General features: G+C 31.0%; 1 protein-coding gene across 1 annotated transcript; it reads right to left on the bottom strand.

The window, feature by feature from the left end:
* Positions 1 to 2,792: 2,792 nt before the first annotated feature.
* Positions 2,793 to 3,470, bottom strand: LOC106764363 (probable calcium-binding protein CML25). Its single transcript, XM_014648647.2, has one exon. It carries the CDS (start codon positions 3,393 to 3,395, stop codon positions 2,922 to 2,924), a length of 474 nt encoding a protein of 157 aa, XP_014504133.1. The 5' UTR covers positions 3,396 to 3,470; the 3' UTR covers positions 2,793 to 2,921.
* Positions 3,471 to 17,923: the final 14,453 nt, after the last annotated feature.

Here is a 17,923-nt window from a genome sequence, read left to right as displayed (position 1 = left end):
TCATAGTGTATTTTTCTTTGGTCTGGACGACTCGTGGTTTTTACCCTTGCATTGAGGGGTTTTCCACTTTAAAAATTGTTGGTGTCTCTTTGTGCTTTGGATTCTATTTTTGTTCTATTTGTTTGGTGCTGCTCACAGATTCTCGCAAGAAGGGGGATTGAATTTCCGCTGCATTATTACTCCTTTATATGTTGTTATTTGTTTTGGTTGTTTCCCCATCACAAAGATTCCTTGTATGTTGGACCATCAAACTATAACAAGATATTTGAGATACTTTATAATCTTTCTTGGAAAATTCTTGACATTTGTGTCTCCTTGTGATGGTAGGGACCTAGATGGTTTGTAATATTTTCTGAGTTCTTTTTTTTTTCTTAATGATAACTTAGTTGGATGCTTCGCCTTTTTTCATATATCATGCCCTCCAGGAATCCTTCTAACAAGAATATGCTCAAATAATTGTAGATGGAATGCACCATCAAGAGGAAAAAGTAGAAAAATAACAAGCATCTTGTTCCATCAAATTTTAAACCTCTACACGTCAACTTGAAGAAGAAACAAAGGGAAAATATTCTCAGATGTTTACAGAACAAGTTTGGCCTCATCATTTAATTAAGTGATAAGGTACATATTATCTTTCAAGCTCATCTCATTAATATTGTACATATAGATAGGATGACATGTGGATAACAAAAATAGAAAAAAAAAATGAAGAGGATGTAGAAAAAGATGAAGATGAATTGAAATGGACAACTGGAAATGTAAATTGCATGAACATAGATTGTAAGAACTAAATTTCCAAAGATAAGTTAACTCCTCTTTCGATCCAACAATCTTTCTCGACTCTATCCCAATATTCTTTTGGTCGATGAACTTTCTGTTATCCTTATTCACTTAAATAACCTTTTTTATTTATCCTTCTCCTCAATATCTTGCATCGCAATATCTTGCTTCCTCTCTTACATCATATTGTTTTCCTTTTGATTCTTTTATCTCGATCATCTCTTTTAATGTCTTTATTTCAATTTCCTTACTAGATTTATGTTAAGTACTCCTTGATAAAGGAGTGATTTTGTAATTTCCATGAGTATCATATTGATATAATAAGAAGAGTTATAAAGAATTTCTTGCAATAGTTAATTCTGATTAGACTTGTAAATCCATAAGACTTTTAATAGATCCTCTTCAATCTCATCTTCAAATTTAAGAAAACTGTTATTTTTCAACCTCTAACTTAGTATTAGCTATTGTGAGCTTGTTACATGTCAAATGTTAAATTGTTTGTAAAATTCAAGTAAGTTGTTATTAGTAAATTCATGACTATATATTACTGTAATGATCATATGGAAGACCGTGTATTTTTCAAACAGTTTTTAACTTGTATGATCATGATTTTAGCTAGCAATTTTACTTCGATTCACCTAATAAAGTAATTAATAACAGTTAACAAAAAATTAAAACATCTATATTGGATTTGTTGTCTTTATAATTTCTTAAGGAATTTATACTGAAATTAGTCTTAATTATGTGCTTCAAGTGTTACTTGTATTCTAATTATCTAACAACTAAATAAGTACAATTATAATTATATTAAGGATAATGATACTTTGACAATATTTTTTGATAACATTTTAATATCATCTACATTAGTCTAAAATTACTCTACAGTCAATAATAATAATCATAAATACCGCCATGAACCAATAACGAAATGACACGTAGATGATATTAAAATGTTGTCAAAGTATCATTATCTTATATTAACATGTCATGGGAAACTTTAGTGAGAAAAAATAATCTCTAGCTGCACAGAATAAAATCAGATTTGAATTTGTTTGTTTTATATCGATTTCATTTTTTGTCGTTAAAAAAAATTAAATTTAGAGTCATCTTATTACCTCAATTATCACATTAACTATCCTACCAACAAAATTCTTGTTTCATTAACCAAATTCTTAAAAAAATTAACAATATACGGGATCAATATCACATAAAAAATAAAATATGAAACTTAAATAACAAAAAAAGAACTAAAATTTGATAATCGTTACATTTAAGATAAAATAAATGAAATTAAGCCTAACATTTTGAGACACTATAATTAATAGGAATATAGCCCATATTCAAGAAGTATAGATTGGACATGGAAAAAAATGTTTGTTTTAGTGAAATTATTTATCATCAAAGATAGATAGGATTACAAATAATTTATTAAAATTCATTTTCCCGTTTGAGTACTTAACGGAGTTATATATTTAAATTTTAAATTTAATTAAGTTAAAACAAATATCGTATCAAATAATTCACTCGCTTCTTACATGCATACAATCTACAGAAATGAACTACTTGATATGCATATTTGATAGAAGGAAAAAGTGTTTTTACACATTCCTTGCACCAATTGATAATCTACTTTCACGTGTATTTGAGTATTTTAAAAAATTAAATTTTCTATATGTGAAGAAAAAATGACATCAAAGAATAAAATAATGAAGGTAAAGTATGTATGAAAATTTGGATGTCAAAATAACATAAATACTTTTTAAAGACTCTAAATACTATTTAAAACTTCTCATCTTTCTAAAGCCTCTAAAAAATTTAAATATATTATATTATATATAAAAAAATATTTTGTCACAGATTTTTTTACATTTTATCACCATATCATTTTTTCATTAGTTAATTATTTATTTATTAGTGTATTAACATATTCTAAATCTAATAAAAAATAATACCTGTTTTACGTTAAAATATGATCAAAAATATATTTTTCATTATATAAACAATTATAAACATTATCGTAGAAGATATGATGCATTATATAAAGTGCTTATTCAATTCCTTAACCTATACATTACCTATTGCTATACGTAAACATAAAAACATATGATAATTGATGACATAACACATACACAGAATATTTCTCAGACGAGGGAATCAACTATGAGTCTGAATTCATCCAAGCTCACAGCTCCATCTCCGTCTGCATCAAGAGAAGCTACAAGATGAACACAGTTTTCAAGGGACAAGTCCAGACCTAAGTTTTGCATGACGCCATGAAGGTCTTCACCGGTCAGAATCTCGTTCCCATCTTCATCCAACGCTTCAAACGCAGTGCTGAGAGTGCTGGCGAGATTCCCACCCTCCAAGTCTCTGGTGTTCATCTCCAAGAACTCGTGTATGCTCAAAAACCCATCTCTGTTTTTGTCACCTTCTTGCATCATTGCACTCACTTCTTGCTCGCTAGCGTTGTACCCGAGTGAGCCCAAGATTCCTCCAAGCTCTGCCTTCGTGATTCGCCCATCGTTGTCGGCGTCGAAGGCTCTGAATGCCTCCACCAGGGAAAGTACATGGTTCAGGGTCTCCATTTCGGCGGAGAGAGAACCCACTTGAGCCATGTTCACGATTAGAGAGAGGTCTGGTGTGGTGCTTTGTGATTGTCTGTTGCTATTCGGCACTGTAAATATTTGGAAAGAGAGGGACTAAGAATTTATGCTGCTTCTCCTTTTGTGATGGTGAAGAATGTGGGAATAGGATCTATCATGGTTGTAAAGTTTATTCGTTCTTATCGGCACCCTAGGTTTGGGTATAAAGTTTGAAAAGTTACATATTCGTTATACAAAGAAAAAGAAAAATTTTGTGAAATTGAACGGAAAACTCATATTTCTACTGTTATGATATTTTTACATTACTTTATATTTAAAAAACCTCTTAAGTGGGGAGAGTCTTTGTAGATAGATTTTTCCGATGACTGGGAGCTTGTTCACACATCCGACATCTAATTAATTCCCTCACATACTGTTAAGTTATGTTTTTATTGAGTCTGGCTAAACAGTCTTTAAGGTAATCAAACTATTTACGTGTGAACAAGCTCGAGTTATCACAAGAGAAAATCCACCTCTAAAGATTCTATGATATTCAAATCAATAAAAGATTTTTCATTGACTGTTTGTGAGTAAACACAAATATGATACTATGTTCTTGTACTGGCCTATATTAATAGTCTTTTCATACATATGTATACATTTGGTGTATATTAACGTATAAATATTATCAATGGTCCTTAAATATATCTTCAAACTATTTTTTAAAAATGTATTTTGTTCTTATAGAGTTGAGAACGCACCTTACAAAAATTTCAAAGATTTCTCGAGGATTTCAAATCTTCAATCTTTAAAATACTCGTCCTCCTTCCAAGTAGTCGTCTTCCGAGAGGAGATTATGTCTATAGAAAACACTTTGACGTTCAAGTGAGTTTCTCATATCAACAAACAATAAATACGTAATTAATAAAAATGTAATTTAAAAACTTTGATTATTGTTATATTTATAGTACTATTGATGCTATTAATGGGACCTTACCTAGATCGGGACAAGAAAAATTGGCCAGAAGGTAGAAAAATTTGCTACATAAAGAGTTCGTCGATGGGAGAAGACAATTTTTTTCGAGGAGCTTACCACCTTATGAAAGAATTTTGAAGAGGAGAAGAGTGCATAGGCCAAGGAAAATAAGGCCCTGGAGGAGAACACCAAGCAACTGAAGAATTGGAAGACAAGGTGCCTAGATTATGAGAAAAAGGCCTAAAACAAAGAAAAAGATACGAAGAACAAGATTGAGACCCTAAAAAAGGAACTTGCAGAGGAGAAGGAAGATCGAGTAGGGCTTGAGGCTAAGATAGTCGGGTTGCAAAAGTATATAACTACTGAACATACCAATAATTTTAACAAGGCAATTCACCCAGTCGAGTTCTTATATCAAGAGGCCTCTTCAAAGGATGTGAGGTTCAATGTAAACAAAGGCATCTTCAAAGGCTGGATGATCGATAAGGATGAGATAGTGACCACTAAGGCGGGTGAGAACACAACTATGGTCAAAGATGTTAAAGGTGAAGAGTCTGGAGAGGAGACCGTTAGAGCAAGTCCTTTAGTTGTCGTTGACCAAATGAATAAGGATGAGAAGAACATTGATAATAGAGCTGATGAATAGACTCATAACTTAGATTGCTTGCAATTTGTATTCTTTCTTTTTTTTGTAAAAGACTGAGTAGTTGGGCCTAAATCTTGTACTTAATGAATATGAATGAATAATAATTCTTATTATCTTCTTGTCTTTTGATTTGCTTCCGTAACTTGTCTTTTCCTTCAAACTTTGATTAGCGAATGCATGTATGACTGAGAACTATGTTCCTTATTGTCGCGTAATGCTAGAAATAAAGAAGATTATTTCTCAACACCAACAAGGGGTGAATTGGTGATTTATAAAAATGCACACCTTCCAAATATTTTTGCAAAGTTAGAATGATCTTTAAAACTTTCTTGCGCTGTAAGTAAAGTGCGTATGTAATGAAATGTAAAGAGAGAATGAAAGATATATAAACAACAGATTTATACTGGTTCAGCCTCAATGCCTACATTCAATCTTCTTCAACAACCTTAGTTGAAAGACTTTCACTATAATGACATGAGTTTTACACCAAAGGTTTTACAGAGCTCTCTCAAATGTAAACACTTTTCCCACTCACAATCAAATATAAGAAAAAAAAAAACACATGCACACACAGAACCACACGTTCTTGTTGTAGAAACCCTTTGAGAAACACCTTTCAAAGTTCAAGAGCTCCTCACTCTTATTCCTGTCACGCACGAATAGGGAAACAACATAATCAACAAGTGCAGAAACCTTTTCTTATCACAACAAATACATTTCAACAATGCGAATAAGATCAGTCAGTCAAGCTCTCAAATTTCCTCTCAAGAATCCTTCAAGTTTCTTCAAAATCTTCACTTCTTGATTCTTGGAGCATCTACGTAATCTGTTAAACTTTATCAGATCATAGAATATCAGATATGAAAATGTACAAATGATAAAAAATCACAGAATTACAAGCAATGTGTCAATTTATAATTTTCATCATATCAAACACAAAGTAATCGATTACATTGGTAATGTAATCGATTACATAAGAAACCAGATGTAACAGAATTACAACTAACACAGCTCTTAATTGAATGCACAATTAATGTAATCAATTTGCATTTAATGTTAGTCAAACATATTTAAAAATATGGCCATTATAACAATTATGACTAAGCCAAAAACAGTTTTCAAAATATAACAGACTTAATTTATTACATAAATTGTGTAACCGATTTAGCTAAACACTTAAACATATTTTGAAAACTTTTTCTCTTTAAAAACTCATCACAACACATTTGAAATTGATATATGCAAAGACACGAGTTTTAATCAATTTAACAACTAATGTAATCGATTCAAACTTGCTGCTTTACCACAGTTCAAAACATTAAGTTGTCTGATGAACTTAATTGATTACAACAATACTGTAATCGATTATGTCATGCATATTTGCTTTAGAAACATACAATATGCATACAAAGGTATAAACACATCATAATCAGTAGTATGCAATATCAACAATATGTTAAAATATGCATTTATCACAATAAATATGTACATATTCACACACACACACACACACACACATATATATATATTTCATCACACAAAAACACATTTCTGTTGTGACATGACAACATCTATGTGTCATCATAAAAAACAAACACAACAGGGGTTGGGTTCAACACTCATATTACTCCCTCTATCAATACGTAGTTAGTATGTTGAATAGTACGAAGGTTCAACCAGGTCTGTTCTTGGAAAGAGGTAAGAAACTACATGAAATGTTCAACTACTATCATATTCTTCGTCATTGTTAGACTTCAAACATTTAACTTTTAAACTTGTTTGAGTCTTAACCTCCTTTTTCCACCTTTTAAACATAGAAAAGACATTAGATTTATTCTTAAGAAAGTAGATTCATACCTTTCTTGTAGAATCATCAATGAAGGTTACATAATATTGTGAACTGCCAAGGGATTTCATTAGAGCTGGCCCCCAACACTAGTGAAGAAGGGCTTTAGACGTCAGTTATTTTGGGCTTTTAACGTCACCCTAAGAACAGACGTCTATGCGGGTGACGTTAATGGGACGTCGGTTTTTTGCAGGTGCAACATCGATATAGACGTCGGTTCAGTTCAAAGAACGACGTCTGCAAAGACATTAGTCATTGCTCTAACCGACGTCTAAGGTAACCTTAGACGTCGGTCTGTAACACTTGAAACGTCTATAAAGCTGTCAAACATTGCATTAACCGACATCTTTGGGACATCATGGACATCGGTTTGTACATCAACCGACGTCTATGAAGTGATCGTTGTGTTTTGGTGCAGTTTTTGTCGTGTCTTGGGGTAGCGTAGTAGCACGTCATTCCTTTTTTAGTTTCTTCGTAAGAAAAAGTTGTGTCTTTTGGACTTTTCATGGCATTTCAACTCAAAGACGAACTTGGGTCGTTGATGGTCGGAATGGACATAGGCAACAACCTAAGTTCGTCCTTGGGTTGAAATGCCATGAGAAATCCAAAAAACGCAACTTTTCCTTACGAGGAAACTAGCGAAGGGAGAAGGTGAACTACGCTACACAAAGACACAACAAAAACACTGCACCAAAACACAACGAAAACTCATTTTAATCAGTTCAAATGAGAGATAATACATCAAAGATTACTTTAATCAGAGTAAAAAAAACTTTAAATTGTTAAAAGGAGAGGAAACTTACTTAGAAATGCAGAGCATCAGAGAGAAAAGGCAAAGACGATCAAAGTGTGGGTTCGCAAACCACTGGTTTGCAGTGTTATTTAACAAAAAAATAGACGTCTTTTGTACACAGAATCGACGTTTAAAATAGCAAATACGTCGGTCACCTGACTAATATGACGTCCATTCGATTTAAAAATTAATATTTCCGCAATATAGACATCGGGGCCCCCTGCAGAACTGACGTCTATAAGGCTGAAGGAAATGACTCTTCACCTAACGGTCAAAAATATAGACATCAGGTTGGAAGAGGCGACGTCTAAAATACTATAGACGTCGGGGATCGATCTAACGGACGCCTATATTGCAACCTTATTTACGGAAATGCCATCAATCATCAATATACGTTGCACTTATCCTTAACCGACGTCTAACACATGATGTTAAACAGCGTTTTTGCATTAGTGCAAACATTTATATGCATTAATTCTACTCTTTCAACTTTAGACGTCTTACTTGTTTTGGAGAAGCTAACTTTTTTCTACTTTCTAAAAGATACAATGTTCACAAGGCCTAACATTAACATGCTTCAAGTTAAGTATTTTACCTTTTGAGATCATGAGTTTCATTCCTTTCTCACTCATATGCTCAAGTCTTTGATGCCACAAAGAGGAACGGTAGCCAACTTCTGCAATTGATATGATATCCTCATTTGCAATCATGTAAATAGATCTTTGCTTCTTTCCATAAGCAACAACAAGATTGTCTTTCATTACCTTTCAATGTTCTTCTCTAAAAATGATGTAATGCCTCCTATTATCCAGCTGTCCTATAAATATTAAGTTTCTCTTTAAGATAGGAATATGTCTGACATTATTCAAAGTCCACACATTTCCATTAGAGGTTCTGATGTTAATATCACATCTTCCCATAATATCAAGAGATTTTCCATCTGCAAGGTAAACATTTCCAAACTTTTCAGATACATAGTTAGATAATAGTTTTAAGGAATGTGTAGTATGAAATGACACACCTGAAGCCATAATCGTTGGGTCAATGGAACTATCTAAACTACATAATAAGGCATCTGTAATTTCATTTGTTAATGCATTTGTTGATTGATCATCATCTTACTTCTTTTTGTTATTGTTCTTCCTTGAAGCCCAACATTGATTTGTAAAATAACCCTTTTTTCTAACAATTCCAACAAGTGATATCCTTTCGTACTTTTGTTTGTGATCTCTCCCTAGACTATCATCTATATCGGCCTTGATTACGACCTTTCTGTTATTTCTTCCTTTATTTTCAATACTCAATGCTAAACCAAAATTAGAACTGAAAGATTCCATTAAACTTCTCCTCTAAACATCTTTGCTTAAAACCAAGTCACGGATGTTATCAAACTTCAACTTGTTGTTGCTTGCAGAATTACTAATTACAGTAACAATTGCACTCCAACTTTCCGAAAGAGATGATAACAAAACTAATGCTTTCACCTCATCATCAAAAGTTATCTGCATTGATGTTAATTGTGCAATAATTATATTAAATTCACTAATATGATGAGTAACCAAATTACCTTTACTCATTTTGAGGTTGACAAGTCTATGAATCAAATACACTTTATTGGTTATAGACAGCTTCTCATACATATTTGACAATACCTACATATCATACTTGTGGTTTTTTTTTCTCGTTCATGATGTTGAATACTACATTCTTGACTAATATCAGTCAAATCATACCAAATGTCTGTCAATCTAACATTATTGACTTCTGTCCTCTTAAAGACAGATACAAATTCTTCTAATACAGATAATCCTCAAATTATATCTTCTACGATTTCTTTAAACCGAGAAATTGACTTTGATACAAAAAAAAAAAAAAAGAAGATGAATAAACATACAAATACCTACATTTACGAACACATTAAAAAATATATCTTTTTGTATTTTGAACTTAAAAAGAAGTTACTTATATAACTAAATAAATAAATCTCAAAATATTAAATAATATAGAACTAAATAAAACTTTAAAATATTTTACTAGTGATTACATTTTTAATAATAATTGTCTACTTTACCATACATACATACATATATATATATATATATATGTAACAATCTAATATTTATAATTTTTTTATATCTATTTATATAAATACATTTAAGAATCCTACAATAAAATATATTAATAATAATTTAACAAAAGATATCATATTGAATCATTTTAAATAAAACAAAGACTGAATGGATAAAATAAAAAAACTAAATTAAAAAAAAAATTAACAAACCATATTGAATTAATTCGAAAAATATTAAAATTAAAATACTAAGTAATCTAAAATTGAGGAAAAAAAATCAACGTAAAGAAGTATTCTCATGTTTTCTGATTGTTTATATAATTGAGAATATATGGAGGCCGTACCCCAAATGATTTCATTTGATATTTGCGTTGGTTTTGCATGTTCATTTAATTTTTGCGGCTTCCTTTCAGCATCCGTACCCCAAATGATTTCAGTTGTCATTTCCAAATATAGAACAGCAACATCACCCTAAACACTCCTCTTTCATATCACCACCAAGACCAGACAAATCCACCCACAAGTCGTTTCTCAACAATCCAATAAAAATAAAGTGCTACCTACCATGTCCACTCACTCGCACAAATCACTATAGCTTACCAAATAGGCCATCAAGACCTATAAACAAACTGACGTCACCTAATTCCTAAAATCCCAAATAAATCCAAGTTAATTTTCATATAGGATCGACTTCAGGTATAAGCTCATTTATTCTCATATTTTAAAATAAATAATATCAATAGATTTTGTTTCGACGTAATGACATCTTTTACTTAAATCATTCAAAGTTATCATGATGATTTAATGAGTTTTTTTTATGATCTTTTCTTATTTAAGTTATGTTGTTTATTTTTTTGATGTTTTTTTAAGTCACGTGATACTTATAAGATACTTTAACACTCAAGTCAGTAATAATATTTAATAAAATGAGTATTTATAATTAGTTACATCACTTATCTCTTAAACATATGTTTATAAATATTAGAATGAATTTATCTTTAGACATGATTCATTATCAATAAATGATTAATATTTTTATTAACTGTGAATAAGTTATAACTACCTTAACTATTATATTAATCGATTGATTGAGAATTATTAATTATTTATTTATCCAGATTTCATACATATTTTAACTTTAGCTATCCAATCTTATCTGAAAATCAAATTTGAAACTTTAAAAGTAAATTTTCAATTATACTTAAATGTTTAATATTTCTTGTTAAAATTTAATAACAAATTACATAAAATTAGAATTTATTATAAAAATAATTATTAAAAGATTTAATATATCCATTTTATTTATTAAAAATATAAATATAAATATTTAAAAGAAAATTACTCTAGTAACCCAAATAATCTACCAAGGTAAACCCACAATTCAAATAATTTGTTATCCGAGTCTAACCATTGGTTTCATATCTAATGATATTTAAAATTAAGATAGTAAAACAATTATTGTATATATTGATATTTATACAATATTACTGATATTAGTTTTATAGCTAATTAGAACGGATTTGAGAGATATTTTGTTTACACTGCATCACCTTGCTATCATTAACGTAGACAATCATCATGTCACCAAAGGCTCAGCCCAGACAATGTCAATTGAAAAATATAGGGTTAAATATGTTTTTAGTCTCTATACTTTGGGACGATTTTGGTTTTAGTCCTTCTTTCAAACTATAATACAATTTAGTCCTTCAACTTTAGAAAACTCTAGTTTTAGTCCTTTTTACCAAATTTTTTTAACTTTATTTGTTGTTTCAAACGCGTTTCTCAGTTAACATTGAAGCAAAAATGTGTCAAACAGTGCTTGAAAAAATAAATAAAGTTAAAAAAATTTAGTAAAAAGGACTAAAACCAGAGTTTTCTAAAGTTAAAGGATTAAATTGTACTACAGTTTGAAAGAGGGACTAAAACCAAAATCGTCCCAAAGTATAGAGACTAAAAAGATATTTGACCCAAAAATATATTATTATGGTTAAGAATAAGGGATTTAAGAGATGTTTCTTTACAGATATTCTATTGGGCAACACTTTTTCAAATTCCTTCGTATTATAGATTATATTATAGATTGATAGTTAATGGACGATTAACTTCTTTATAACCTGTGTTAGTTGGAGAAATAAAACAATTTTTTCTAAAAAATTATTAACCAATCAGTAGTTCTCACAATGATTGACTAGACTTGTAAATGTTTCACATGTAAAACATGGTTATCAACTCTTAAGTCGTGATTAAATCCATATTAATTAAAAACCTCATTCCAAAATCTGTTTAAATTAATAAAATAGGTGATTGCATTTCTTATTTGATTAAAAGGTAATAATTCTATACAAAATAAAAATTTAATTACCATACTTTTAACCATGTTTACTTTCTTTTTTTATCTTTCATCTTGATGAATACATATTTATGTTTTGTTTAATCTTTAATTTTAATTTGTCAAATGGTTTATTGTGTTCAAAATGTTATTTTAATTAGAATTTATTTCAACACAAATGTGCTAGAGATATAAAAATATGTTATAAATAGTTTTTTATTCTATAAATGATTTCTTTTTTATATTTTTAACGTGTTTTGATACAACTAAAGCCAAATTTAAATTCATGAATGAACTAAACTACAAGAAATCAAGACCAACACTACATAAAAAAGAAGAAAAACATTAAAAGATGGAAAATTTTAACAAAACTAAAAAGAGAGAACCAACAACAAAAATTTAACTAGTTTCTTCAATTTGATACTTGATAAATCATTATGATAAGAGTATAGTCAAATCTTTTCAAATCTAATAAGATCTTTTTAAATATTTTTAAAATTCTATAACAATTAATTATATATATCTTTAAAATATTGAATTTATTAAAAAAATAATTACATGATATTACATTATCACAAAATAAATTACAACAATAATTCATAAAGTGCTAAAACATTAAGCTCAATTTCTTTATAAAGAAATATTTTTTAAAAAAAATACATAAAAAGAAATATTAAAGAAAAATACAGAAAAACTTACAAATATTTTGCGAAACCTAATTTATTATGTTTATTTTTTTATTAATATTATTTATGTTTATAATTTTTTCTAAATCAGATAAAACTAATAATTTATATATTGTGATTAATTAGCACGCCTCCATATCTAACATCCCAATAAATATAGATTGAACACTATAATTATATCCAGGAATTAACAATAATAATATGATAAATAAGTGGAATAAGGTTGATTACAGAATAGGAATATAAATAATATCCCAAGGATTTAAAACCGAACACAAGTTGGACGTTTAAACAAGAGAATACAACTTAGACCGGACGATCTTAGGAAAGGAGAGTTCCTACCGAACCATTGTACAAAAGACAAATTTAACCGAACGGTTTCAAAAGTAATTATTTACACAACCTACTATTTACTTAACATCTATTGACCGAATGATCCTACACTATCTTCAGGCTATTCATTTGCAGAGCTTCCTCCAAAGAATCTTCAACATCTTTTGCTCACATTCATGGAATGATCATTGCAGTAAAGAGAACCGAACGGACAATAAAAGACATGACAGGAAAATAAGGATAAGCTTATGTAATTTAATTAATCAAACTCAACATAACATTTAAACAAAATAATTGAATAATCAATCAACATATTCAATCATGCATTCATCATACAAGTATCACAATCAAAGACGAACATATTAAACATTGTAACCGACCACTTTTGACACTGTCCGGACTGTATGAACCATTTATATCGTCGTTCTTAGCACCCGGCGTGGTGTAGTAACTGGCATACACTCATTAGCTACCACCCGAGGTTAGTCCTAAAACGGTCCATCTGGTCTTATGGTCGCGGACCTCCTGCCATTCCCACACATGAATTACCCTCTTCTATATGAGGAGGAGTAATAACGGAATATCAGGATAGAAACGAACTAGAGTCTGACCATGTTCATACTTTACAAACCACCACCAATCATGTTATTCAACTCATATAAATAATTCAAGATCATTATTCATATCCATTAATATAGTCAAATCAAATAGTATAGTAATGTCACAATAATGAGTAAAACTTAAATTAAGTGATACAATAGTCTATAACCATAATCGAACGGTAAGAACACTATCGCCCCAGGAATCACAACCGAATGGTAATACTAATTCCATATAGATGAACACAACCGAACAAAAGAGATTCCAATATCTCTGTACAATACCGAACGGGAGAAATACTCCCTATAATTGAATATGACTGCACGTTAAGAATACCACCAACTCAAGAATCATGACCGAACGGTCAAGTAACATGATAGCTCCAGTTAGAGTTGAATATCGTTTAAGATCGAACGCAAAGGAGATTTAGCCAACTACTAAAAACTAAAACATAATACTATACCTTAGGTCGAGCATCTTGAGCTTAGGCCGAACACTTTCAAACTTTGGCCGAGCAATTAGAGCTTAGGCCGGACACTTTATACAGGATGAAGTTCTCTTCAAAAGACCGACCGTTAGCACAGACCGAACGCTCAACATTAATCAATAGATTATTGATCGGTCGTCAACTGAAATCTCCAATGGAAGAGAATTCAGTCAAGACTGAACGAACTAACCAATAAGAAACCCCAAAATGAAAATCGAACGAACTAACCAATAAATCCCCTAAATGAAAATCGAAAGGACTAACCAATAAAACCCCAAAATGAAATCGAACGGACTAACCAATGAAAATCAAACGGTCATAAATAACCCTCGGTCACAGTTATAGAATTCTGTAGAATTTAGCATATTTAAGGATAACCCTATTTCTACCTAGTTCTTGTCCATTTATCAATCATAAACACATTCAAAACAACATGCAACATTGCAACATCGACCAATTCATCAACATACCATCATTGAAACATACAAACATCCAAAACAACAAATCATAACTAAATTACAAGCTTCCCTTACCTCTAAATCTAGAAACTAAGCTTTCCCGATTGTTTTACGTTTTAAGAAACTTCTAAGAATCCCTACAAGCCTCAGATTGGCGAAAAAGAACCAACCATAGTGTTAGAGACTAAAAACAGAATCAGAGGAGAACTAGATGGACACATGCAAGACAAACAATGTTTACATGCATCAGAGAAGACTAGCTTACCAAATTCAGACGACTAACTTGTTCGGTGCAAAAGGAAGAGCTTGACACCAGGAATGTTCAGGTGCTATCTGAAGGATGATCGGAACAATGAAAGGATTAGAATCTGCATAGAGAAGTTGGAGAAATCTTAGAGAGAAGGAGGAGAAATGAAATTTCGAAAAGTAGGAGACGAAGGTTGCATGCAGAAAAAGTGGTGTCGAAATTTAAAATCCCTACTTAAATACAACCGCCAAAAACCAGACTGTTCAATCATTTGCTGCCATCTATTCTTCACTTTCTGAATTTAGAAACGACCGACCTGCCACCTAGATCCCACTCAGCTGAGGAATTTATGGGTTCTGACACCATATATATATATATATATATATATATATATATATATATATATATATATATATATATATATATATATATTAACATATGAATTAAAAATTAAGTTTGAAACTTAAATGTGTTTTTATCTATAATTGTGATATTATTAAAAATAAATTTTATCAAAAATTAATCAAAAACTTTACTTTAGTTAATTAATTTTTATTTGATAAGAAAAAGAATACACATAATTAAAAATAAAATTTGATTGAAACCAAAATTTAATTGAATTTACTGTAAATAACCTAAAGTTTTCATTTTTAATTTTAATCCATCATTAAGTAAAACTATATATTGGTTAGTTTAAAAATCTAATAAAATAATTATTAGATAACCAAATATCCATCGTATTTAAAAAAACAGTAAAATCAATTTAATTCCTTTATTATTGTTTTTATTTTGTTTTTTTGTTATTTAATATTTTATTATTTAACGTTTTATGTATTATATTTAGGTTTAATACTTATTTTGGTCTCTCTTTTTGGGGAGTTTGTTCAAAGTGGTCCTTCCTTTTTTAAAAAGTTCACTAAAGTCCTACGTTTTGCAAAAAATGTGGAAGTTAGTCCGTTTTGCTAACGGTGTTAACTTTGCTAACGGTGTTAACTTTGCTAACGGCAGAACTGCCAGCTGGCAAATATTTGATGACTTGGAACGTTTTATATGTTCTGGCAGTGCCACTTCATTATATGGGTTAAAAAAGATATTTAATTTCTCAACCAGAAACCCTAGGAGAGTTTGCCTCCCACCGCCTCTCACTGATCTGCCGCTGCAACTGGCCTCCACCCAACCAGCCACCACGAGTTGTGGCGCAAGGCGTCGCCGACGCTGAAGTTCGTTGCCGGTGTCGTCGCCGATCGAGGTGAGAGTTCCCCTCTTTTGCCGCTCGTCGCACGAGTTAGAAGCACCCAAGCCGTCGCGAGCCATCGTCCAAGGCATTGCATAGTGGCGCAGATCGCCGCCACAATCTCTGCCGGCCACCGCACCAAGGTCCCTCTTCCTTCTCCTCTTCACGCGAGGTTCTCCATGCACCTCGTCTTAAGACGTTGACGCCAAAAAGGGTCGCCACTCCAATGCCGACGAGAAAACTCCTTTTCCTCTGTTATGCGAAGTCGAAGGTGAAACAAATCATCATAGTTGCACCGCTTCTACTCGGAATCCACACCCGTCGCCGGCAATCACCTTCTTGTTTGTACTGTATTGTGCTGGGCGTGAGTCTTGGGGCGTGAAAAATTGATTTTCTGATTGGTGTAGTGAATGTTTTTTGTTAAGCATTGGGTTAGGGAAAAAATGGGTTTATGTTTGGGTTGAACTTCTGGAGATGAAGGAGAGGGTGTTCAGAATTCTCAGGTTGTGATGGTGAGGCGTTTTGCTTCAGAAATTGATTTGTTGTTTGATTTTCTTTCGGTGGTGGTTGATTTGGGTGATGGTGGAAGATGAGGGATATGAGTTGTTTCAAAAGATAAGCTTTAAACCTATGGGCATGGGATTTGTGATTTGGGTCTGTTCATTCTGTTTGACACAGGTGATTTGGGTCTGTTCATTCTGGAAATGCATTTGAATCTGCTTCTACCATGTTCTATAGTGTTTTCTGGGTGCAAGCAGAGAAGTATCGAAGCCTTGATGCTGGGGGAATATACACTATTTTCTACTGTTAGCGATGATAGATGAATCTTGCAGACATTGAGTATTTTGGATGAAGTTCAGATTAACAGAGGATGTCACAAAGCAAATGGTTTTAAGAAAACTAGGTTGAAGGCAAATGGTTCTCCTTCATTTTCTGGCCGTAAGGTTTCCTCTCTTTTTTTGATATTGTGTGTTTCTTTGTTGAAGCTCACATGAAGCCCTCCAATATTAATTTTTTTTTAACCCATATAATGAAGTGACACTACCAGCACATATTAAACGTCCCAAGTCATCAAATATTTGTCCGCTGGCAGATTTGCCGTTAACAAAGTTAACACTGTTAGCAAAAAGGACTAACTTCCACAGTTTTTGCAAAACGTAGGACTTTAGTGAACTTTTTAAAAAAGGGAGGACCACTTTGAACAACCCCCCGAAAAGAGGGACCAAAATAGATATTAAACCTTATATTTATTTTTACTTAACTAACTATTTTATAATTGAATTATTTTCCCGTACTTTCTTATTCATAGTGAAGATATTATACTAACCCCTCAAGAATACTTTTAGACATCTTCTAAACCAAATATCTTTAGTTGAATTTGTAAAATTTACTTCATCTAATTTTGTTTTTAAATTTTACTTTATTAATATAATTTTAATTGAGTTTTTAAAATTTACTTAATTAATAGCATATTTCCCATATAATACTAATGCTCATAGTATCTTTCATCCTTGTTATCCATATCCTTTAAAATACAAATCTTTTTATAAGTATAATTAGTGCTAAATATTTCTTCTTTTAAGAAAAAATAAATGATATTTTGATTTTTCCACTCAATTTATTCCTATCCTTTACTTATTCTTTATAGGATTTAATTTATTTTATGTTTATATATATATATATATATATATATATATATATATATATATATATATATAAATTATTCTCTTTTTATTAAATCTAATTTCAAATGTGGTTTAACGATTATCATGTTTTTCCGCAACCAATTACCTTATTGTCAAGATTTTCATCTTCTACCTTTTGTTCTTGACCTTCCTACAATTTTTTCTCTTTC

Source organism: Vigna radiata, chromosome 6, assembly GCF_000741045.1.
Source record: "Vigna radiata var. radiata cultivar VC1973A chromosome 6, Vradiata_ver6, whole genome shotgun sequence".
NCBI classification, from domain to species: domain Eukaryota; kingdom Viridiplantae; phylum Streptophyta; class Magnoliopsida; order Fabales; family Fabaceae; genus Vigna; species Vigna radiata.
The sequence above is the reverse complement of the archived record's forward strand: the minus strand, read 5'-3'. Positions and strand labels throughout refer to the sequence as shown.